Source organism: Megalops cyprinoides, chromosome 3, assembly GCF_013368585.1.
Source record: "Megalops cyprinoides isolate fMegCyp1 chromosome 3, fMegCyp1.pri, whole genome shotgun sequence".
NCBI classification, from domain to species: Eukaryota; Metazoa; Chordata; class Actinopteri; order Elopiformes; family Megalopidae; genus Megalops; species Megalops cyprinoides.
In genome coordinates this window covers 2,966,440-2,992,874 of record NC_050585.1, presented here as the reverse complement: position 1 = coordinate 2,992,874, position 26,435 = coordinate 2,966,440, and the positions used below count along the sequence as shown (strand labels likewise).

At 42.2% G+C, this 26,435-nt stretch overlaps 1 protein-coding gene across 1 annotated transcript in view; it reads left to right on the top strand.

The window, feature by feature from the left end:
• zbtb16a (zinc finger and BTB domain containing 16a) overlaps positions 1 to 26,435 on the top strand; it is a 115,378-nt gene that overhangs the window by 59,894 nt on the left and 29,049 nt on the right. Inside the window, exon 4 of the mRNA XM_036524678.1 lies at positions 10,145 to 10,231. Coding sequence (XP_036380571.1) covers positions 10,145 to 10,231 — 87 coding nt within the window. The remainder of the gene's footprint in view (positions 1 to 10,144; positions 10,232 to 26,435) is intronic.

Here is a 26,435-nt window from a genome sequence, read left to right as displayed (position 1 = left end):
GCAAGACAGACTAAATTTAAATTGTAATTGGCCGACTTCCACAAGCTTGCGGGCGTTTTAATGAGTCATAATAACTTCATTTAAAACCAGCTGAGCAGAAAATAGATTGGAGTGGAGCCTGTGGCCAGTATGGATTTATTTTTTTGTCAGGCCCACTCTTTTTCAGTGGCCAGGAGCATCCATACTCCACTCCGTCTGGCCCAGTGGCCTGCCACACACGCATGCGCCTGTGTGCGTGCTCGCTCAAGCGAGCACACACACACACATACACGAACATCAGTCTGCGTATATGTGTGCTCTGTGTGTGTCTGCGTTTGTGTCTACAAACCTTTCACTTCCTTAGTGTGTCAGCGTAGTTTATAGTGCAGGAACAGGAGCTGTGCTGTAGGAGAGAATCAGCACATTTTGGCCCTGGCCTGACCCATCCTGGTTGCCAGTCACTCTCGTTTCACTCCCAGCTGTCTTTGGGACTCAGGCACAATGTCCATGGCATGCAAACTTCGGGGAACATCAGATTCACATTTAAGTTACATGCACAAAACAAAAAAAATTCCAACATTTTAAAAAAGTTAGTCATTTTATTTTTTTGGAGGCATCACTTTTCCCCATTGGCATTAGAGTTGCTATTTGTTATGCTGAAAAGTACAATTCCTGAAAAGCTAGACGTACACAATATTTAAGTGCTCTTTTTAAGGTTCAGTTGCTCTTAGTTCTCCCACATTCCCTTGGTTTCATCAGAGAAAAACCTTAGGTACCCTTTAACGTGTTTCCAAACTTTCACTAACCCCATTCAGAGCAAATGGCTGCCCCAGGCTGCTCTGAGTGGAAGGATCTGTACAGGAGCCCACAGGGCAGGCAGATGGCTCACTCATTCCTCTGCTGTTCCCCATAAGAGAATGATTTCAGAGGGTCTTTCACTTTTAAAATATTGACAAAGTCAGAGCACAGCTTGAAGATAGAGGCTGATACTAATCCTTATTTTAGGACAGTTTAAGGCGAAAAGAATCAGAGAATTAGCTCATTTATATACAACTCAGATCTCACTGTTTGCTGTTAATTGTTTAATTGGTTTTGGCAGTATATATCATACACATATATCATGCCAATTAAGATATCTGAATTGAACTGAGAGAGAATAAATGACAGGGCAATGAGCAATCTCACACATATCTGAGATTAAGCTGTAATTTCTCAGAAAAAGTAAGGAGTGCTTGAAAACATTCTTTTTCAGTTTTTCAGGTACAGGGGCAGAAGCCTCAGCGATGTAATAATGTCTCAAAAGATGCCAGGGTTTATTTGATTATCATGGTATACCATTGTGAATTGTTCAGCCTGCTGGGAAATTCTAGGCCTATACAGCAAGGTCCCAGTTGACCAAGAAGCTGCAGTGCCTCTGGCCCTTGTCTGACACACAGGTTTATTCTGCAATTGCTGAATGGATTACACAGTCTATTCTGAATTATAATGTGTTTTTTCTAGAAATCACATGTTTTTAAGCGTATCTGTGGTCACCGCTGAGCTCCTCCTCTGACCCAGCAAAATTGAGGAAAAGCAGTTCAGTCAAGTTCAGCTCTGTTTTGTGTGCTGTAATGATTGACTTCAAACATGTCACTGACAACGTGGACTCTATAAGGTCTGACCCACACACTGGCTGACCCATCTGCTTTGCAGGAATTGAATCCTCCTGCAGCTAGGCGGGAGCTCATCAGAATGAGATAATGAACCCTCTGTCATCCTGAAAGGTGGTGTGAAATGCTACCTGCAGTTTATTTTGTTCCAGTCATCCAAAATGGTGAATGGGGTAACCTGCAGGTATGCAGAGAGAACCACAAGGAGGTTCCCAGTATAGCATGTGATATATGTGGTGTGTTTTAACCTCTCTTAGCAAGATGTTGAGGATCAATGTCTATAAATTGAATGTACTTCCACAGGTGCCCGACTTCTCTCTGAAATTTTACTGTGGGAAACATTGATGTTTCCGTCTGTGCTGCCTCTTTCAAGACAAGTTGCAAAGCAAACACGCATTACTCTTATAATAGTATCAGCTAAGCGCCATTTCTAACTGCTCAATGATGCTTAATTAATACATCAATTATTCAATTACTCATTCAGAAGTCATTAGCAGTTGATTGACTGGGTCCAGGGTAACCACATTGCTCAGGAAAGGCTGGATCGAAGGTCATTGGACATTTTTTTCCTCTGGTTCCTCTTCTGACCAACCACAGATCAGCCAAGCATTACAGCAATAACCAGCAAAACCCCCACTGTCTCTCCCCTGTCATAGCAATAAAAGTAAATATTCTCCAAAGGCACTTCTTTTATTGCATTATGTAAGTTGGATGATAGCTTTGGGAAACTTTTAGATCAATTTCTTGCTGTAGCACAGATTAAAAAGCCATGAATCCCATTTATGGTAGAACTCCCATATGAAATGCTCTTTGAAACTTTTATATTTCAGATGAAGAGGGAATAAAGCGTCAAGCAAAGATCTGCCGATGGCGCTTTCATGTTAAGGAAAAAAAAGAGGAAAGATAAAAGCAATCCTGAAGCCATCTGGAAATAGCCAAGACACACAAGGGCTGCTTTTATGCTACCAATTCCACTGGGAGGAGTGGCAGAGTGGACCATGGATATTGTGTTATTATTGTCACAAAAACAAGTCACTGGCTTAGAATACTAATCTTGCCAGTCAGACACAACACTTTTGATTGCAGTTAATGCACATTAAGAATATTTTTATGTCAGTAAATGTAGTAAATCAGCCTGTGAGATTAAACCCTTGGAAAATGTACATTTGGACATTTGGCTAGACATTTGTGAATTGTAAATAGCCATATAAGGAACATTTTTTCAAATTTCAAAGACAAGTTCCCTCATTTCTCAAATCAGTTTCTTCAATATCCCAGCAGTGTAGCATAGTGGTTAAGGAACAGGACTCATAACCGAAAGGTTGCCAGTTTGATTCCCCGCTGGGGCACTGCTGCTGTACCCTTGGGCAAGGTGCTTAACCCCAAATATCCAGGTGTATAAATGGATGACATTGTAAAGCATTGTAAATAAACTATAACTGATGTTGCTCTGGATAAGAGCGTCTGCTATATACCAAAAGTGTAATGTAATATCCCGAATGAAGTCATTTGATGACACTTCCTCTGAATCCATCTTTGCCTTTTTCAGCTGTCTGTTCACAGTCAGACAGACACAGACACAAACAGACATAAACACACAGGGGTGAACACATCACCTCTGTGCATTCTACCTACTTGTCTGCTGTTGAGATAATGAAACATACATGTTAAATGATGATTGAAAGGTAAAGGTTGTAATTTCTGAGAGGTTGTGCTTACTGTGGATGCCTCTTTAATGGAGAAGATAAATGCTTTACAGAGAGCTCCTTGAGCAGTCATGGGCTTTGAGGATGTGGGGGTTGGTCAGTTGGTCAGAGTTGGTCAGTGTGACTTTTTAGTAAGGCCCAGGCCTTCACTCCGTTGGGATGGTAAGCAACAGGGAGCGACCTGCAGGAAAGAGGAGAAGGGCAGGCCTGGAATGCCTGTCAGGACATTGTAAAAACTTTTAGTGAGGAAGTTAATGGGCCGTCACACTGTCCACTTTTGTAAGGAAAGGAAGTTTATGGAAGTGACTTTCTTTTTTCCTTCTCTCTCTCTCCCTCTTTCTCCATCTCTTTCTCTCTCTCTCTCTCCTGTTTTTCTTTTTGCATGGAAAAGACTAAGCCTAATTTAGCCCTCTCTGCACAACACATGACAAAATGGAAACAGCAAGTATATCCAGATTGTGTCATCTGGCAGATAACATTGACAGTTCCGCCCATTTCTTTTCTGGCTTTGTGAGTTTTAGATAAAAAGTATTTAACAAAGCGTTCACTAATATGCAATTGCCATAATAGATACTTGTTTCAGTTTTTGAAGTTGTAGGTGGTGTCTTTTATAGATGTACCCAGTGGGGGGAAACAAAGGCATTTAACAAAAATCAAACAAAAACAACTGTGTAAATCATTGCACCTGAGAGCTGTTAAAAGTGCTTTTTTTTTTAGCATTCCCTGTTGTTTTCATCTTTGGATTTCCTATTATCTCTGTCCTGCCATTTTTTGTCTTGTTTCTGTTGGCTTGAATTATTTGGCTTTGATGGCTGGATACCTCACTGCCTTTTAAAGACATGTCAGCAGTGTGAGGGGAGAACACACATGAGCATACATGCATCTGTAAAGGCCCATTGGCCAAAGCAAGATGTTTCTACCAAAGTGGGAAGTGCCAAAACAGGAATTTACTTAATCAAAAATGCTATATAGAAAACCTTTAATGTTTCTCTCCAGAGGTCTGTGAAAATGGATGTGGGGGTCCTTCACTCTGTCTCCCCTTTTCTGTATCTCTGTGTTTCACTTAGCCTCCTGGAGGTCATTGTGTTGACTGATCACCCTTCCCCCCACCTCAGACATGGGGCTTAATAACCCAAGGACAGCCTTTGACAGTGTGTGACTTGAAAGCAGGAAATAATGGGCCCTAAATGCTAAATCTTTACAGGTTATTGACCTGTGGGGAAAGCATACATGCCGCCCCCAGTGTAATTTGTGTAGTTCTCCCGTGACTGGACAGAGAAAGAGAGAGTAAGAGAGAGGGAGGTGGGGGGGGGGGGGGGGGGTCTCTGCAGTTTCTATTTAACAATACCATGCCATCACATGAGCTCACCTTTCATGTCAAGTTTCATAAAGCATTTTCTAAAGCGCACACACACGCACACACACATACACACATGCTGTAGTGGCAGCTTCTGAGCAAACTCCAGTCTCATCATTTGGATTATGGTGAATGATGCAAAACTAACAGCTCAGTACTGCAACTTAAACATATTTTATTTGTTTATTTATTTGTAAGTTTTGTCTCTTCCTGGCATCAGATGGTCACCAAAGGTCAGAGCAGTTGGGAATGTGAGACAGCTCTTCCTGCTCCGCTTAGCTCTCCCCAAAACAGCTGAGTGTAAAGGAGACTGGCTACCCCCCACTCTGTCTCATTAGCCATAAAGCCATTTATGGCACTGTAAAGGCATGTCAATTGCGATGCTGTGGAAGTGTGTAGGGGAGAGTGAGGGGTTTGCTGCCTGGTTAGGTCCTCAGGTTCTTGAGGACAGAGGTGCGGCACTCTGCAGTCACTACACAGCAACCCCAGCAGTCGTTGATCTTCTCTGAAAGTTGACAGAAGTGTTTCACTTGGCCCAGCAGTGTCAGTGCCTGTGCCTTGGGGCATGTGATTGAGCCACCAGTGATATAGCTATGGGTCTAGTCCTCTGGCAGATTTTTTTATGGATTGGGGAGCCTCGTCAGGCAGGGCTTTTCAGTGCAGCAGTGTCCTCTTGCCACCCTTGATGCAGGCCGATAAAGGAAACACAGCCTGCTAGTGCACATAAATCCAGTTCAAATGTTCTTCTACAGTCATTTAGCTTGGATTCTGATCTGCATAAGTGTATACATATATGCCAGTGTGCCTGTCTGCCAGTTAAGTGTTAGGCCACATGTTCAGTAAACCATTACACAACATTCAGAGGCAGACCTTATAATTATTTTCCTTAAAGACTTTCCTCTTAACACTTACATAGGCCTCTGATTAGTGTAACCACATTGCGCTGTACCCTTAACTTCAATTTTTTTCATCTCTGAAGCATGTTTTATGATTAGAGTGGTTTCTGTTATTAGCAAACTGATATGGAGCATAAAACTTAAAGGACCTCTTGCTTGGTACTGGAAGTTAAGAATGTCATTCATTGCATTCGGATTGAAAAAACAGGCCTCACTCTATAACTGTCTTTGTTTGGTGAAAAACCCCCTAGGACGGCAGGTTTCAGAAGCAGTGCAGTTTCAGTGGTGGTGGTAGTGGGGCATTGGACAGACGTGTCCGTGACCCGCAGTGGGGACTTAGGAAGCGGTTTATGGCACACAGGCAGTTTGTAGGAAACAGGAGCTGGGCCTGGGAGTAAACGCCAGATTCATCAGGTGTGAGAGAACAGGAAACGGGGACTGTGCTCTACAGTCTCTGAACCCTTGTTCACACAGGGAGGACCCAAGGAAACTCCTTACGTTAGGCCTTAAAAAGTTCAAGGCAAAAAAAGAAAGAGAAACAAGGCAGTGCACTTGTACGTTTTGTTTCTTCAGTGTGGGAGGCATCGCACTGTGTGTCACTGGGACAGGTTCAGTCCGGCTCCGTTTTGGTTATGTATGTTTGTTTTGTTCCTGCGTAAGGATATCAGCCTCTCTAATGTCAGGTCAGGGTTTTATGAGGCTGAAGTCCAGGGTGCTATAGACTGCATGGCGTTTCGCTCCTGACGGAAGGCATCATGGATGGCCCAGTGTTCGCAAGCATGTGGACTTAAATGCCCCTGATCTCCCTGAGGCGGGAGCAGTGAAACGGCTGCATTGTGCAGAGAGGAGGGGGGGGGGGACTCCTCCGTCTGTCTGACCTGCTGGAGAGACAAATTGGTTTGCAGGCAAAATGGATTAAGCGACAGCATAGCAGAAAACAAGAACAAGCCATTGAGCTCTCACATGTTTATTTCAGGAATTTAAATTTTAAAAAATGTTTTTGATGTAAAAAGAAGAAAATATGTGTTTTCTAAGTTAATATGTGTGTGTGTGCATGCACATGCGTATGTGTTTCGTGTGTGCGTGCATGTGTGTGTGGTTTTCATTCTCATAGACCCCGTCCCCTTTTCTGTGCACTAAATCATAATCCGATCAAAAGGAAGGCTAAATTTATCTTTTGCTTTTGATTCTAGTTTAATTTTTTTTTCTCACACCAAAACATGCATGAATTTGTTCCCTGGCCTCTGTTAGATGATTGTCTGGAAGAGTAAAATTGACCTCCCCGATCTACTGTACTTGCACATACTGTATTTTGCATACGCAATCAATACAGTTCACTGTTCAAGTGTGTCTATGAGAGAGTAGCCTTGGCAGACACCCAGGATTTTTGCCTCGGTTGATAAAAAATATGCAGCCTGCAGTACACTTCTGCTTGAAAGGGAGAGAGGGGGGAGAGAACACTGAGTTCTGGGCTGTCCTTTCAAATTGGCTGTGTGCGTACCGTTCTGTGACTGATAAGAAAGTACTGTAAATAAAACTGTAAGGCACAGCTCGTTACAGCCAGAGGAGAGAGGGGAGAGCGTGGTGTCTGTACTCATTGTTCTGATGACACGGAGTGTTTTTTTTATGGATTCTTCCGTTTTTGGTACTGGGTGTACTTTCTTATATAACAACACATTTGTGCAGTCTCACCGATTAGTGAGGGTATGTTTTTGTTTGTGCAACCAGTGTGTGTGTATCTTGTGTGTGTGTGTGTGTGTGTGTGTGTGTGTGTGTCCTCCTCCACCGTTTTAAATGGAGCACTCTCGGAGGCAGCTGATACAGATTTAATTACAGGTTTAATATTTTGTGTGACCACACCAGACGTTCTGTTGTTTACTGCTGAGTATTACATGAAAAGGGTGCCCTAACTCAAGTCACTGCAGGGGACAGGGCAACAATAACTAAACTCTCCTCCCTCCGCTCTTACACTTCAGGGTAATGTGACCCTGCACCCCCCTTCCCCCAGCTTTACAGCCCCATGACTCAGTAGTCTCACATTTCTTATCACAATTTTTTTTGAGTGAATGAAAACTGTTCATCTCAGTGCAGTAACAAACAAGGTGTTCTGTTCGAAAACCCAGTCACTCAGCTGTAGTTGTGCAATATTTCACAGATGGGGGAAGTGAAAGAGGAAGTCCTCGGTTAAGGCACGTGGCACCTCTCCTCTGCCTGTTTGATTTGATGGTTGTGCAAGTCTGTTGTGCAAGTCTGGGGGGGGGGGGGGGGGGGGGTTTGGAGAAAAACCCTTTGAATTGCTTTCCAGCATTGAATTTTTATATGCAGCTTTTTTAACATGAAACTTTTCTGTGGGGTTGGTGTGTTGGGGTGGGGGGTCGCTTCTGCTGCTGCCAGATCTGAAGGAGGTGTTTGTTCTCTCCTTTTTTCCCTTGACTAACAAGACAGCAACTGCTGATCAAAGCAAAGGAGTAAAATTTATCACTTTAATTTCATTACTATTGCTGCCTGAAACACACCCCGGCTGGGTGGCTGCATGTTGTCATCAGTGTAGGATAATGACCCCAGAATGAGGTGGAGTTTATGTTCTGTGTGGTAAAAAAAAGGCCGTGTCTTGCTGGTGCTTAATATGTGAATTTATTGCTTTGTACCACTCCTGTGGGTTGTTTAGTACCTGGTTCACATGCAGCTGTCCTGAGGCAGGGTCAAGGAGGAGGGCCATATGTGGGGACTGTACCCCCCAGCCCTAAACCCCAGTTTTCAGGAACAGAGCTTATCTCTCCTGAAGGTTAACCTGAAAGATACATAATGAAGAAATAACGCAGGATCCTTAGAATTGTTAATTCTTCGTTTTGACCTCTTTGTGTCTCCCTAATGTTTCATTGCCTGGTTTTCAGTTATTAATCAAATATGGAAGCTGCCTTTACTGTAGATGACCTTGAAGACAAGGCTGAATTTTTATCAAAAGGAAACTTATTAAATGTGTATGCTCTATGTTCCATTATATGGTGGTCATCAGGCAGAAACCATTCAGCATTAATGGGGCCAGTAAGTAATGCTCACAAAACAAATTGTTCATAATATTGCACTGTCTCATGGTGTCAAGGAATCCACATAATAAATGAAATATTTACATTTTGAACATGTCTAACTCTGATAAGAGCATTGGTTTCAAAAAGACAGCAGAAGGATACAACTCTTTCTCTTTTTTTCCCCAGTGTATACTTATACTGAAGTTGTTAGCAGTGTAAAGCAAGTGAATTGAATAAGTCAATGAAGCAGCTTTCTTCCTCTTCTGCTTTGGAAGCGTTTTGTAATATGACAGTTGTTCATGATTTGTAATGATCTCAGCGTTCTTTCTGAAGAATGACTTCCTGTTTTGCTTACTCATGCTGTTGTAACCTTTGGAGACGATACCAAGAATACGTCAGGTTTGTTTTTCAGAGAAAAGCAAATTTATAACAACCTTGTCATTGTAAATATCACAAGGGACATGCAGCATTTTCTACACTCCATCACCACTCCGCTTAATCTCATATTTGGGCCCACCGTTCAAGGAACATTTTACGAAAGTGTATTTTTGGGACATGCAGAGGCGTAAAAGTATTTGGCTAATTAACTAATTGAACCAATCAAGCTGGCGGAATAGGCTGGAACAAAAACTAACATGTGTGGCCCTCTGGGAACAGAGTTTGACACCCCTGCATTAAGCCATCATCTGGGTCTGCAGCAATGCAGGTTGTTTCAAACTGCTTTCTCGCCACTGAATTTTTGCCCCGTGAGCCTTTGTCTGCAGCATGTGATCCTTACCCGGTCATTTCAGAGCTGTCATGTGACAGTGTAATGCATTCAAAATGTCAGCCTGATGCACTGGAGGTAATGACCATTAGCTTGATTTTTCTGATGTAAGGTATCACCAATACAGCACTGCATCCCTTTTCACAACGTTTGTGTTACATCCAGCTTATTCTTTTGCACCCATCTTTTTAATAGTATCCTCCTGTTTTGTTGAATATCATTCCATTTGAACTCCCCTACAGTGTTGCCTAGTAATTATTACTACCCAGAATTACAGTCACATCTGTTTCTTGTTGTAAGCATTCCATGACAGTCTTACTGTGAAGCAGTCAACACAAAAAAAATCTCATTGATTGATAACCACTGTTGCTGCTCAGATGGGCCAACCTGTATAATTACACATGTATCTATTCCATGAATATATAATTCCATCTTGAGTGTCACCCACTCTCTGCTGTTCTTTTTATTACACAAAAGAAAGTTGAAATTAATGTTGTTGCAAACACAAATTACATTAATTAAGTAGTTCACTTAAATGCAGCTTGACTATAGCAGATGAGAATTATGTTATTGTCTCATGTTCTATCTGTAGACTGAACAAGGCATGCCCTGCAAAATGGGACAGGACATAACTGGTTAGGCAGATTTATACATTCATACATTCTTTCTACCATCCTCCGGTTATTTGATCATTGAATTGGCCAGTGCTTATCCAGATGACCCAGCATTTAAAATAACCCACTGTAACCCTTTGTGTTGCAGCTGACGCGAAGGCCATTGTCTGTGACCAGTGCGGTGCCCAGTTCCCAAAGGAAGATGCCCTGGAGGCCCATAGACAGATACACACAGGTACAATTTCTCCTCCACTCCCCTGGCATGATGCACCGATTCCCAAACCAGCGCGCCTCTGGGTCAGGGATAAACAAAGTGCATACTACATGAATCCATTCACAAGGGAAAGCCGTATACATTGCCATGATGCGAGCACTCTTCGGTTTGCACTTGTGTTTTCTTGTGTTCTGGAATGCCTTTCCGCCTTTGACATGGTATGTATTACTGATCATTTTCTTTCCTTAATAAATACACACCTCATATGGTACAGTGGTAATCTCTAAAGGGATAATACCCTTGCTCCAAGGCTACATGTAATGTGCTCAGATGGTTCTTGTGATAAATTGGGTAATGGCTAATTTACATTTTACATTACATTTATTCATTTGGCCGATGCTTTTATCCAAAGCAACTTACAAGTGAGGTGCAATACAACACAAGTGGAAAAACCATACAGAGTCAACAATATTAGAGGTACTGCATGACAAAGTTCCAAAGGTTGGCCAGGCAAGGTACAAACTAGCAGTAAAGCTAACGAGTGCATTAAACCATTACAACCAAACCATTACATTACCATTACGTAATTTTATTCATCATGAATATTTGTTAATTTACACCTATCTATTGTGATTTGCTATCGTCAATTTGAGAACTGCTCTGTCTCCCATGAGTAATTCTGTAGGTGTAGGCATAATCACACACCATAAACTAAACCCCTCATATACACTTCCAGTACAGTTCATTGGTTAATCAAGTAGTTGCATCAATTTTAATGTGCTATTATGGCAGTGTATTTCTCAGTGAAGTTACAAAATGGAAAAAAGTACTTTACTTTGTGTCAGAGCTACCTGGCAAAAGTGAGTTAAAAATCCCATTTGTAGGTTGGTTACAAAATAGTCCAAATCACTTTCACTTATGTATCTCTGTCTCTGCTAGGTTGTTTCACTACAGCTGGTGTGTGTGACCACAACACATGCTGTCATTTTGTGTTTGTGGGGTTAAGTATACATATGTTGATGTCTTCATGAAGAGCCATCCAGGCTCCCTTACACAGAGCTTAAATTGCACTTGGAGCATAGGTAAAAGCACAGGAAGTCATTGATGATTTGGTGGAAAATAGGCAAAGAGACTACTTGTGTTGTAACAGTATTCGACTATTCATTCCCGACTTTGACATTGCTTCATTCAGCAGGGCTTTTGACTCATAAACCTTGTATAGCGAAACAAGCGGAGCACGTGTAAGATGGAGGGCTGTTTGCAGGCAAGTCAGAACCTTCTGTAAGGCTGGCAGCAGGTAACACAGCAGGAAACGAGAGGGAGCGCCTCGGACTCGCTCAGCACCGCGTGTCATGGCGAACATAACAAGGTCCATGCTGAATGACAGGAATGTGTCATTCGTGTCCCGCAGTTCATAATCTCCTTGGAAAAAAAGAGGAAGCAAACAGAAGGCGGTAATGAATACTGGGGAATGTACTTGGCCTAGCTCGCTTGTTTATCAGCGTCTCCAGGATGATAATGATGCACGAATGAAACCTTTGGGGGGGAAAAAAAAGCAGACATGCGCAAGAGCTAGCTTCTTAATTTAGGCCAGGAACAAGAGAGAGCCTGCTCCCATTTCATCCGCTAGCATCTCTTGGTACCCCACTGGAATACATGTATATGTACGCGTGTGTGTGTTTGTGTGTGTATTTATCTGGCATAGTCCCTGTTTTTAATGCACTGGTTGATGTGCCAGGTTTAAGTTTAGCAGACCTGTTGGACATTGATGATGGAGAGATGTCGTACTCCAGTGTGGATACACCATGCCCTCATACTGGGCATGTGTGTGGTCTGATAAAGTATAACCAGGTAATGTGCTTGTATGTCACCTACGGTTTAATGGGTTAAATCTTCACCACACTTGTTGCAGTGGAAATTAGCTGTAATATCAGCAAATAGTTTGTATATTTGGTTTTTGACTGTATAACTACTGACCCAGCATCAAGCTACAAAAAGAACAAAAGAATGTTCTAGCTTCTGATGGTCACGCAGTCAGAGCAAAAGCGTGGTAATGATTTGATCGTTTTGTCAGGACCAAATGATGCAGAGATAAATGAGGTGAACTTTTGTGGCCTCGTTATGTTTGAACTAAGGTGTTCTCGTCAAAAGTGATTTGTTCAGCGGTCATTAGAAGATGCAAATAAGTGACCCTAGTGACCCTCGTGGTTTGAAAAAAGTTGTGTTGGATACCAACTTTATTGTGCTCAATTGTTAGATGCATTCTGCCTTTGGAACATCATATAAAAAATCCAGTTAACTGCAAATAAGTCCCACTGCAATTTCTTACCTACATATAAATATATAAATGTATATTTTCCTTGGAGAGTTACACCCCTGTGTTCTTGAGTCAGAAGTTCCATTACTGGAACTCCTAGGTGCAACAGTTTGAACAGCAACATGAACTCCTTAGCCAGACCAGGAAGGAATGTATAGTGTGTAGTCTCCTTAGTGATGAACAGTCTGACAGTAAGTTTGTTACCATAGTATTGACATTAGGGGCCTATGACGTCCTCTGTGTCTCACAGCACTAGAATTACATGTATTACCTCACCTCTTCAGGCAGATTTTGGCTGCTGGCTGAAGGTACCATAAACAAGACCTTCACAGGCCTGTTGTGAAAGCATCCTGCAGCTTCAAACACCTTCAGACACTCAGAAAATGTGGAGTCTGGATGCTGTGATGAAATTGTCCATCATTGAGAATTGTATCTTGGGCACCAATATAGTATCTAGCTTGGCTGGCTGGGTATGAGTGCTCTCAGTTTTGCTTTTGAAAAACTTACACAGACAGCCACATAGTCTTGACGGGGGGGGGGTGGGGTTAAACGGGGCTAATCATGATTACCTACTCTGTGTGTGCATGTGTGTGTATGTATCAGGGTTTCCGTTATCCGGTAACTACCGATTTTTGACTGGCAAAATTTATAAAAAACTAAAAAATTAAAAACTTGCTGGTCTAAATGTTCAGTAATAATGCTCATACAAAACATAGCTATAACAAAGGCTATTTATTTAGCCATAACAATTTAACAATTTAACAAACTCACTTATTTATGAGTTCAGCGAGCTGTACCCCGACTGGGCTACACTGGCTAAAATTGCCTGTGTTCTGCCTGTGTCAAGTGTGCCAGCAAAGAGGGGCTTCTATCTGCAGAATCGAATTAAGACGGCGCTGCAAAGTCATCTTGAGGAGGAGAGAGTGACACGGCTTATGCGCATTGTAAGCTGCAAAGACATATTGGACATGTTTGATTTCAAGTCGGCAGCAGAGGACTTGAAAAAAAGGAGAAAATAAAATGTTACATGGTAGCCTATAGGCTACATTTGATGCCATGTAGGCCTAGCCTTTTTTTAAACAGGCTACAGGTGTTATAGGTTACAGATGTTTCGTAATAGCGTACATTTTAGCGGCTAATGATGAGGGTTTGCTCAATCGTTACTGTTCATTTTGCTTAATTGTTACTGTTCATCAATAGTCAAACTGATTTGAGATTGTTGTCATTCTTTCGTCAACCTAGGTGTACATTTGTGCTTGTAACATAGACTGCTATTGAAACGTGACTGGTACCTTTAAAATTTGTCCGGTAAAATAAATTCTTTCCAGACACTGGATCGGCAAGAAAAAATCCTAGCGGAAACCCTGGTATGTATGTATGTGTGTCATCTGCCTGTGTTAAGCAGAGAATTTTACAGAGAGGTAAGCAATGTTTGTCATTTGTAGAAAACTGACAGGTTTGAACGAGGGTCTTCCTTTAGCAGGAGCATTCCACCTTGCTTTAAGGTACAACAGGCATGTCTCACGTAGGAGTTTCTTTCAACCATAATTACATGCGATCAGAAGAATTATCTGTTATTTTTCCCCAACTGGCTTTAGGTTGTCTGGTGTTTCAGCTTTCCCAATTTGTCCAGTTCATTGTGATGAAAAAATTGTGAATATTGGCTGTAACATACATATTTTGACTGAAGGAACAAGCAACGAGTAGTTATAACCGTAGTCTCCACTCTTATTCCACTGTTATTTCATATGCCAGATGCAGTGCATGAAGCACCTCTCCACACCAATGCCCCATATTTCATAGCAAATATAATATGGGATTAAGGCATGTACTGGTACACTATATCTAAAAAAAAAACACTCTCATCAGATTGGCCCAGACTCTCTCTTTAAAAAGAAAAGACATTTCTTTAAAAATTTGTGGAGGAATTTCAATAATTTAGGTCTTTAAATAAAGAGGACCTCCTCAGAGCCCGTCAGATGCTGCCCTACTTCACAGGAGGGGAAAGACGATATGGAGCACGAAAACAGTGGCTGGGTGGAACCGTAACTTGGCGTGACACATACTTTATAAATAGTTAATGCTTGTCGGCATGGAGGTGGCATTCAGGATGGCCGGAATTTTCAACCTCGTCTCCCCAACTTGTAAACATCCAGCTCTCAGTTTCAAGCTGGCACCACCCTGAGCAGAGGGGCACAAAAGGCCAGACAGTACAGGTCTCCTCCTGTTCACTCACAGCTATAAGATTCGTGCTTTTTGCCGCAAAAACACATTGCTGCATTCTACAGCCTGGAGGAAGTCTCTCGACGAGGGAGGCCTACAGTACAGAGAAATAATTAAAATACCGCACTGACAAAATACTAATTAAATTAACTTGTCAGATGTGATCTTAATTGCTTAATGCTTGCACAGTTGTTAGTGTAGTTTCTGTTGATACATTTGTTGTATATTTGTATTCTGTTGAACATTTTCTGCTTGTTAAAAGTAATGTACATGATGCAAACTAGTAGTAGTTCTGTTCAACGGGTGAGGAAAGTGTTTGCAGAATAGCATAACACAATATGTAGGGCTGTTAGCCTATCAAATTCTAATTCAAATTCTAAGCAGCTGCTTGGCAGTAGCAAGCAGTCTCATGTTACAATATTCTGTGTTGTGTGTGTCATGCTCTTTTCGGGGTAATACTGCCACCTCAATGGATGCTATTGTGGCAGCAGGTTTTTTTTTTTTTTTTTTTTGGATGACGTCTGAAAAATCAGGTGCTACTTTGGCAGCTGGGTCTGCAATTTTACAGTAGCAAGTAGCAACCCCCTCTCTGTTATGTATTTTCTAATTCTAATTGCACAAATGTATTTAAATATCACTGTATCAGCACAGAGTCCCTGCTGCAGAGTCACAGCTGGGCACAAGAAAGGACAGACTAATTGATTACTTTTACTGTGTTGACAATTTCACACCCCTTCCCCCTTCGGCAGGCCGACAATCATACAATCAGGGTTGCTCTTTCAGAGAGCACCCCTGTACACATTACATGCCAACTAGAGTCGCCAGTTGCCTTCTGTAACACAACAGCAGTTGTTTTTTTTTTTTGTTTGTTTTTTTTTTTTTTGGCACTGGAGAGCCTGTCAAAGGTGAACTGTGGAATATTCCCAAGAAGGGGTGTAGATGGAAGATAGCGGAGAGGAGCTTTTTTGTCATGGTGCGGGGGTAGTTGGTAGCATTGGGTGCCAGGACTCTGAGAAAAACAACATCATGCGCTGCTGTTTACGCATGGCCACAGTGCTGCCACAGTCTCAGGCTCTGACCTATTTTTAAGGGCAGCCCCAACTGCAGAGATATAAAGTGACTCTGGATTATTACACTTGGGCCTTTTGTATGAAATTGACCAAAATTTGCTCATGAATAACATTTAAATTGATCACAAAATACAGTTGCCTTAAAAGGTGCCGTCCCTGTGCTTGCTTATATTATTTTTGTACATGCGGCAAAGTACAAAAATGCAGCCACCTCTGTCTTCTGACTCGCAGCCTCAAAAGTATCATGACTGCAACGTCTACATTATGCTATTAAGCAAGGTTTGAAAGAGAGGCCACTGATCCTGCATGTTAACAGAAAGCGACAAGAAAGGGTTTGATACATGCAGGATGTTCTAGGCTCCCAGCATCCTGGCCGGCTTTATTCAGGCCACCCTGAATTGTGTCTAAAATCACTGTTGACAATCCAGTAATGACAACTGGGGCACAGAACTGACCAGTGAGCCCTCTTGCCTGGAGGAATAAGACCTTCATCAAAGGTTTGAAAGTCTCCAGAGAGGTCCTCTGAAACATCTAATGTTAGTCATTTTGTAAGAGCTGTACTGGACCGTAGTAAAAATATACTGGCTGAACAAATCATTGGATTCTGGAGGCATCATGGGAATGTTTGGGGAAGAAAAGCCCTGCTGATGTTGCTGATGCCTTTATTAAAGAAGAAGATGGACATTTCCAAATTTGCAGTGAGAACGTGTGGAATGTTCAGAATGAACAAAGTGTATAAACCATGTCATGTGTTTTCTGTCAAGGAAATAAATATAATGGCCAAATGAAAAAGATGGGCAAGTTGAGGGATATTTTTTGCAGGAAAAAGACCCTTAAACCCAGGAATAATGGACATGGCTCCCTTTCACTTTCTCTGTCTTTCTCTCCGTCTTTTTCTATCACAGTCTCTCTCACACTCTCTCTTTCTCACACACACACACACACTTTCCTCCTCCCTCTCTGTTTTAAAGATTGTGTTAGAGGGGAAAATATGCAAAACATTTTGGAGACGGAACAGTGGATTTGCTCGGTGGGAACACGGCGTGACTCTAGCGAACTGGGCCACAGAGTAAACCGAAATAGTTTTGACAGAATGAGAGAAAGGGAGGACAACACCACGCTGTTGTGGAGGAAAGGCAGTCGGGGGGGGGGGGGGGGGGGCTCAGCTTCCACATCTGAAAATATTCACATTGGTGGGATCATAATAACCGACCCCATTTTCTCTGTCTCTCAAATTACACCAGGGCCACCAGTAAACATGGGTCATGTCAAAAGTGTCGATTATCTCAATCACATTATCTAAAATGAGAGCGTCTGTTTTGCATTTAGTTAATCGCAACAATATTAAGTTGTCAGAGAGCATTAAGGCTGCAGACAATGAGAATTGTGTGTTAGCACAGAGAGCTCCTGTGAATGTCCTCTGAATGGAATGGGGTTTTTTGTCTTACTGTAGCATTGTCATCCTCTAGTCAGGAGGTTCTTCTGCAGGACACAATACATTTATCTCATCTCCTCTCTGTCAAAAGAAAAAACAAAGCTTGATACAGGAGTGGCAGTATCACTTCCTCTTGAACAAAACGGGGCAACGTGATCCTCATATGTGGCGTTAAATAATGTAAGATAAGTAACAAAGTAAATGATCTTTCACTTCTTTGGGGAAAAAAAACATCATTGTGTAGTTCAGCATGTGCAAGTGTCTGTTTAATATGTATTTTTATAGATTGTAAACCCTTATTTGTGATGACACTGAAAACCGTGTCTTCTGAGAACTCTGAAATGTTTTCCTAGAAGCTGTCCATCCCGAGTGTTTAATTGATGATTATTTTGCATGGCTAAATGTGAGCAGCATGTCTCTCACCGCATTAATAATTGAGCAAGCTGTCCCTTGCTCCGCTAGATTGCCAAACCCTGTGCACTTTTCCTGCTGAATGACTGCGGTCGGTATGCAGGCGGGGGTGGTGGTGGGGGGATCATCTGAGGTACTGTACAGGTGTGGCCCTCACCCCAGGTGACACGGCAAAGCATATGACAGAGCCACAGGTCACCTGAGGTGGCTTACAGGTGCATCTGCGCATGAGGCCCTTCTGACAGCTGAGCCGGGTCCAGAGAGAGGTCGATAGCGCTCTTTGAAGTCGCATGTCTGGCTGCAGGTCACAGATGCAGGAGTGCATATATTCTGAATACACAGCAAAAAAAGAAAGAATAAAGTCAAGACTTTGGACACTGTAGGTCAGCTTCCAGCATTGAAAGAGCACTCCGATACCAGATAGTGTGGACTTCAGACTGGTCAACATGGAAGAAAACATGTTGGAGAGCTTAAGGTCCCATTGTAAAGTGTAAGAGCTCATTTTATGATGTTGCACCTATGGGAAATGTGTCCTCCCTCACTAAAATGTGCTGTAGGAAACAGGACTAATTTACACTGGGATCCTGTTGTACAATCAATGGCAAGTACTCCCAGCCTGTTGGTTTGAATTGGTTTAAATGTGTCCCAAAGAGTGGATTTTCAGATCTGAAAACAGTAATACTTTATTGTAAATGTTTAATCTAATTTTCGGAGAAATTACTGCATTCTTTCAGAAACAATGCTGTGAGTCAAACCTACATTAAAAGCATAAATTTATGAAATGATGGTGTTTCAATGACAGGTAGTTAATTTCTGTATTCATCTCTGTGTGCAATTTCTGTAGCAGCCATAAACTTTCCTGTTTCTTTGCAGTGGCTGCTTGTCTTCATATTCCTTTTTTAAAATTTTTCACTGAGATGCAAATAGGGTATGGAAGCAGTAGAATGCTCTGCCTCATAATTTTTCTGTGGTTTTAGCAGGTGAGTTCAGATCACTGGTTTCTAGCTCTAGATGTACTATATGTCTTTATCTGGCATGTGGAGGAGGACACACTTTTAACAAATCTGTCACCTGGATTTCCTTTGTAGTCATTTTCATTCTTTTCTTTTGTAACCAATATGTTGTTCCCCTGTTGCCCCCCCCCCCCCCCCCCCACATCCAGCCTTATTTCTGTGTTTCTTTTTGTTCCTGTTTTTTTTTTGTAGAAATTAGACCAGTTTAAGTGGCTAAAGTCTGTATCAGTGACCAAATTAAATAAAGGACAGGCTAGGATTCTTGTCGGGCTTATTTTTTCCAAGATACGATCTAAATGAGTTTCTGAGACACAGAGATGCTCCACTAGCTGATAAATACCACGCGCAAGCATGCAGCCGGCACCCAGAAGTAATCATCTACTCGCCTGGAATGTTCAGCTATCAGACAGAGTGTAAATTCCCCACAAAGGAGTTGTCCTCTATTGACTCAGCAGTGCATTATTTGTGGAGACTCCACGTGTGTTCTTTGATTTCGGTGGTTCTGTTTGGAAAGCCAGTGGCCGTGCGGTCAATAAGGAGGCTAATTAGGTGCCTGCCGTTCATGTGCTTCAGGACAGCGGCTTAGCGGGCGCTCTGGGTGTCATGCTTCTCTGCATCGCCGCAGCTTAGACGTGACCACCGCGATTGTTTGGGGTCAGGTCCCGCAGCAGTAAATTATGAAATCTAAATCCGTTTGGCCAAAACGGTTGGGGAGAATCTGGCCATGCCGGTGGCTTTGAAACCCATTGTGAGAGAGACAGCAGTACACGTCCAAGGGGAAAATAAAGTTTTGTGAGGAGATTACGGACTCCTGTAGGCCCTGCGATTCATGCCCCTGTAAAGAAGCCAGCAGGAATTTTAAGAACTTGGCCAGAAATCTCCCTCCCAAATGTGCCGTTTCGTCCTTTACAATGTGTCCCAGGCCGTCCGGCCCATGTTGAACAAGCATTATCCGCCAGATTTAAATGTGTGGGGAAGAAATGGATCTCTGCCTGTCTGCTTCCACACTGTATATAGAAAGCGGGGAAGAAATTGTCGAATATTACAAAAATCTGTAAACACAGTAGCTATATCTGTCTCTTGTACACATTCAGTTTGTTGTGGGATTCTGTTCCACAGCCTTGAAACTTTCCTGTTGCAGATTAACCTTGTGACAGGAGAGGTAAGAATTGCAAGTCTTCCCTCTCTGGGGGTGGGAGGGAAGAGCAGCACAATGGAAGAGGCTCTTTTGTCCAGGAGAGGCCGAAGTAAATCACTCACAGTAATTAGATTTGAGCCTGTTTGCCTACATCTTAGGCTGGGATCTGTATAAACTGCAGATTGTTGAACCTTTTGTTTAATTTACAGTGCAAACAGTTATAGATTCGGGGTGAAGGGGAATTTTTTTTTCATTTGTTTCTTGAAAAGAAAAGAAATCTTTAGTGTTACTTAATTGTGAACTCAGGGATTAGCAGCAACACTTAAAACCTTTCACCCCAAACAAAAGGCTTGACCAGGTCTGGTTGCCTAGTGACATGATTTTCACACCAGCCTATTTAGTGGAATTGTTAACTGGCTCTCACCATAGTGGTCAATTAATGGGTGTCTTACATAATATCTCAGACCACAGGATTTCTCACAGGAAATTTTATTAAAATCTGAAGACAAATGGTAAAATGGCCAACATGGGCTCCCCTTTTCCCTGCTTATGAGGGGAAAAAAGATTACATTATTACATTATTGATTGGCAGACTTCCAGACTTTGCTTTGGGGTAAATTACATGCTTACATTACTTTTTACCTGTTATCCGTTTATACGGCTGAATTTTTATTGAAGTAATTGGTAAGTCCCTTACTCCAGGTTAGTAATACCCCACCCCAGAAAGTTGAACCTGCCATCATGAATAATCATGTGGAATGATCATATCGTTTTTAAAAAATTGCTGGTAGCTCTAGCAATTATTACTGAAAAAAATACTTGTACGCGGTCTGTACGCATTAACCTTTTGTATTCAAGGAGCGTAAATTGTCTGATGGTATGGTTTGAATGATATGCTACTGTTAACAGGGAAGAGAAAAGGTGTTTCTGAACAGTCTGAGTAAGTGAGTATTTATGCAAATAATTTTACCTACATTGATGTAAGCAGTAGATGTGCATGTTAAACTGCAAAGGTTTTCATTGCATTCTGTTGTCTGCAGCATTTACTGAGATTCAGTGTTTCGGGAAATTTGTTTAAACCCCTCGTAGCTTGTCCTGCCATTCCTGCTTATTTCTCTATAGCCCCTTTCAGACACGCACTGAAAGCCAGAACTTATCTAGCCATTACCTGGGAACGCAAATGTCCGAATCAGTTGGACTGGACATGAGACGGACTTCACTCTGCCAGCTCCCTAGTACAAAGTCTGTCTAATGTCCGATTGAGTCCATGTGTGAATAGAGCAGGTCATTTTCCGGAGAATTCACAGCGAGCGAGTGGGCGTGTTGATGACGTTTCTGTCATGCGACTGGCGTGAAACTGGAAGAATACAAACATCTGCCTCGTACTGTTTTCTGCTTGCCTGTATATTTCCTTCCACTCTTTTGTTGATATTGCAGATACATCCAAATACATGTTATTTTGAGTCCAAAGATCATTACAGAGATAGTTAGCTATAGCTATACTGCCAAAACTTGTCTCTTACAATGATTAATAACGTTGATTAGTAGTTTATTATCTGGTTAGTAGCTAGCTAAGTTGTAGCTAATAGTGATAGGTATAGTGAGATAGGTGAACTGGTGACCTAACATTACATAGCGAACAACAAAAACGTACCTTCCTGTTAATTATACATTTATTATAATAGTGGTGTAATGGACCGTAGTTGTTCCGTGATCTGTGCGGATCCCCCCCACGGTTCGGCATGCATGTGAGCAGCGGATTAATTGCAAAATTTAACCATAATAGTGTGAAATACAGTTTTACTGCCGCTGTTACTTTTTAAAGTAATAATTCCCTAAATCTCGATGCAGAGTTGCAGTGAAAAGATACAAGTGCCATTTTAAAAACCAGCAACCTTACTTAGCAGAAGCGTTGCGAAGACGAAGGCTGCTTCCAAAATCGCTTATTATGTGTACCGGTAGCACCATTTGGATGGCTATGTGTGATATTTTTTCATAGGCTACCCAAAAGTACAATAGCTATGTTCGCCTTCTCCTCCTCCGTGCCACATTATGTGCCCGTACCACTGAAAGGTAAGACATTGAAAAGAAAAAACCTGAAAATACTTCAACTCTAGAATACTTTTCGTGAACTCGTCAATACTTTTCACTCATGAGAATGCAAGTGGCGTCTAACTGAAAAATACCACAAGGAAATCTAAATCTGGACGTTTCTAAACTCGCAATAATTTCACACGACAATGTAACGTACTACAAATGTAATCATTAATGGTCGCATACTGGGTACTGGGAGCTCCCTGCTCCCTGCATGGTCAAGGCAGGAGGTGCTCGATCTGCCAGACATCGGCGTTTCACCTACATCGCTCCCCAGTGGTGGAACGAACTCCCGGTCTCGCTACGGACAGCTTCTTCACCCCATTCCTTCAGACGGGGCCTGAAGACGCACCTCTTCAGACTCTACCTGGACTGACCCAGCACACAATTGCTGCCCCCCCCCCCCCACCGATCAGTGCTGTCGTAAATCGCTGTGCTTTTTAAATTGCTTTTAAATTTGTCTCTTGTTGCCGCCTTTACCCTGACGCTCATTGTACCGTTTTAAGTTGTTGAAGTTTGCCGTTTGAAAGTGTATCGTATTAGTTGCCCTATAGGCTGTAATTGTACAAATCTGATAGTACTGTGTCCTCAAACAGACCTTGCTCTCAGCTGAGAACTGTCTCATTGTGGAACTGTACACATCCTGTCCCCGTACTGTCGCTGTACTTACTGTATGCACTTTTGTAAGTCGCTTTGGATAAAAGCGTCTGCTAAATAAATAAATGTAAATGTAAATGTAAATGTACTACACTGAAAAACAGCATGCAGTATACAGTATATACCTGTGTAGTACGCAGTACATAGTAGGCGGTAGGCGGTAGGCGGTTTCGAATACAGCCACTGAGATTTCTGCAACATACTTTTTGCGTCATGTCCTGTCTCCTGCACGCTCTACCCAGGTGCTATCCCTCGCCTAAACCAAACCGGAGTATTTCCAGTAGGCGAGAATGGATTTTGATACGGACAAACGCCTGTTGTGTGCTACATGTGTGAAAGAGCAAATCCGGACAATGTCAGGACCTGATTCTCCGGACAGTTGTCCGGAGTTCATGTGTGTTCAAATGTCTTTCTCTGTCATTTCAATGTGAAGACATGAAAGATGTCATCAGCTCTTAAGCTAGGTTACTTCACTAATTCATTAATTTACTTCCCTTTACCAAGTCAGAGCAATTCAAACCACAATTTGGAAAAAAAACTTGAATTGCATTTTTCTTTTAACTTAAAGGAGTCCAGGTAATTGTGTGCTCATCTTGGTTCTGCATTTGATTAATGCTGTACTGGTTGCATGAAGCCTTTCTGATTGGTCCTGGTCCACTCACTGCAGAATGGGGGGAAACCACCCCCCACCCCCACCATGAGGAAAGGGCCTGCTTCTCTCTGTGGCAGATAATGACAGGAAGAACTGTGAGCTCAGGTGGGAGCCATTATTGCCACCACTCCTGGCCTTATCAGTTAATAGCGGGTTTCCAAGGTCCCAGGTTGTTTTGATAGATGGCACCTGTTGACTTGCAAGTCACAAAAAGAAATGAGGGGGAACACTGTGGAAGATAAGCTATCACATAAATACACATCTATAGATACTGTATACATCACGGTGGGGAGAGGTAGGTTAATTTTTCTCCTTTGAGTTAACCATGGTTTCCATTGAAGTATGTGCGAGCTCTGCTTGTATTTGAACACCTGAATATGGTGGATAGGGCTCTGTATATTAAGCAAATGGCTTAAACAGGAACAAATTTGCGTCCATCCCTGACGTTAAATAGAATCGCCCGTACTGTACTCTTGTCTTATCTTTACTTTGAAAGACCAGTCTTTTTTTAAATTAATTTTTAGTCTTTAACTTGAGCCTCACTGACAATGCCATTATATACATCTGTGTCCTTTCTTTATCTTAAATTGTCATGACCAAATGACAACAGTAACCCCAAAAGTGTTGCACTCTGTTGTGTATGTGGATATAATAAGATATTTTCTGTCATGACTTGCACTTTTTGGCAAGTTCTCAGAGAATGATGTCCATTATGCCTCCACCATAGTAAAAAAGACCCCCCCCCCCCTTCCCTGGAATGCTGAAGGAACCACCCCCCCCCCCCCCCATCCCTTCTTTTAGAGGCCTGGTGTCCACTTACAGTGCCTTTCTCTGAGCTCCGGCCGCATGGCCTCACTGACCAGCCCCTCAGGAATGTGATTGATTATGTGGTATTTATGCCACCGGTGACCTTTCACCGGCTGAGGGGTCGAGGGGTCACCTGAGCTGCAAATCCGCTTCCTTTTGTACAGTGAGGGCCTGGAGAGGAGGCACACAAAAGCCAGCATTTTCTCTCTTCCCTGGGAAAAATGGGGGAGGGGGCAGGCAGGAAAGGGGAGTAAAACCTTTAAGCTACCTCTTCCATCTTTCCACCTTCATCAGTCTACAAAACACAAAGTAAATAAAAAATTAAGATAATGAATTGAAGAAACCTTATGAGTTAACAGGAAAAAGGTTTCTGTGAACATTTCCTTTTGACAGACACAATAGCAGACAGCTACAGCTTGAAAAAACAAGCAAAGGGTTAGCTGAGGTGAAGCAAGAAATGGCGATGCCCAGCTCTGAAAACTATGGGATACCAGTAGTTGTAATGTAGTAGGAACTTTACAACATGTGTAGTGACTTTCCCAACACTATAAATAGAAAGTTTATGGTTAATATTTTACTGTATTGGAACAAAGGTAATTCTTTTAATTGGGGAAAACATAAAAACTCAATCTGTCAAGTATAATTGTTTGTAGTCTATTCTTACTTCAGATTGGCCCAAGATAAGCCCATTGATTAGGCAATGTGTTTGCACTGTCGATCCAGCCTCGTTACTCAAGTGGAGTGAATTCACCATTGGAGACTCAGTCCTTTGATGTGCAGCCAGTCAGGGCTCAAGATGACAGTGCAATTCAGAAAATGTGCCAATCCTTGCCCCTTGGGGCAGAGGGTTGGTGGTCATAGGATTAGACTTTAACCCCAGGGTAGTTTCAAGGGTGGGGTGAAAGGGCATGTCTTAAAAAAATCCCCTAATTTTAAAAGCATGGCATTACTGAGATCGGTGCTCTGTATCACTGGCCAAGCCCTTCCTTTCAGGCTAAGTTCATGAGAAGTTGACTGTAACACCTTTTTATTTAATTTGTATTCAGAAATGCCCGTTGTGAACATAGTCCTCATTAAAGCATTTTATAGTAGTACAGTGCATTCCACCTCTCAATGACTGTAGCTTAAGGCTTGTAAATGTCAACCTGACCTGCTGATAAAGGACCATTCAGAATTATTGGTGTGTGTGTGTGTGTGTGTGTGTGTGTGTGTGTGTGTGTGTGTGTGTGTGTGTGTGTGTGTGTATGCATGTATGTGTGTGTGTGTGTGTGTGTGTGTGTGTGTGAGATGACCACAAGCAAAGGAGAGCGGCAGACTCCAGAAAGTGTAACAATTTACAACACACTTGGTCCTGTGATAGCAGACTCCTTCTTGGAGCGGTAATTTCCTGGGCTCTGTCGCAGCTGATATACAGCAGAGAGGAAGAGAGGGAGAAATGGGGGAGCAGGAGGCAGAGGGAACACAGATAACAGGCTGAACACATGAAGCCTGAATAGGAGCTGGGGCTGGAAGCTGGAGTGTGTGTCGCCTGTCTGCCTGTGATACAGCTTTTCACTGAGGGAGAGTGTCACGACTGGAAGACAGAGGGGAAAACACTGGGACGGTTCCGCCAGGGAGTTGCATGCGCTTTGTTTCGATCCTCTATCACTGTGTACTACTTAATTCAGCAGATGCTCTGATCCACACCGGTTTACAAGGCTGCAGTTAATACATCAAGCTTGAAAACAGTGTCAAAATAACACAGTAAAATCACAGGCTTGAGAAGTATCCTTAAGAGCAATATCCTTGCATCAAACTAAAATGAACGTGATCTTGAAAGAGCTACGTAACATTTAGTTGGCAAACTTGCTGAAGTAAGTGTTGAATGGATGTGTGAAATATCTGTTCAAGGGTTGAACTGTTTAACTAAAATGCTGTTTCTGATAGAATGTGTGTCATCTTTAATTGTATGCATGAAAGAGCACTCTCTTAGAAAAGATATTTATGTTTTCACTATTCAGAGGCAGTGATTTCCACTCCTGTACTGTACTTATAAACATAATTTGTAATAAAGATGTGAACAAGCTACTCATACTCACTGATACAAACCAAGCTGAAAATGGATACTGTCTTTGTGGACTTTTTATATGAATGTTTTTTTTTCATAGCTTGAACACTGAACTAAAAAGTATGTTAATAGGACATCTTATCACTGGGGGTTGTTTGAGGTCTGAGCTGTCCTCACAGACCTATGGCTTGTATCCTCAGTCCAGAGTCTGGTGCAGGGAGGTGTGATGTAACTGGGAGAGCTCCCCCTGCTGGTGGTTGCAGAAGGCAGCAGGTCATTGAAGGCAGAAAGTCTGTTAAGAGAAACATTGAATGGCACATATGGTGATTTACTTTTATTTATTTTTAGTTTATGAATACAT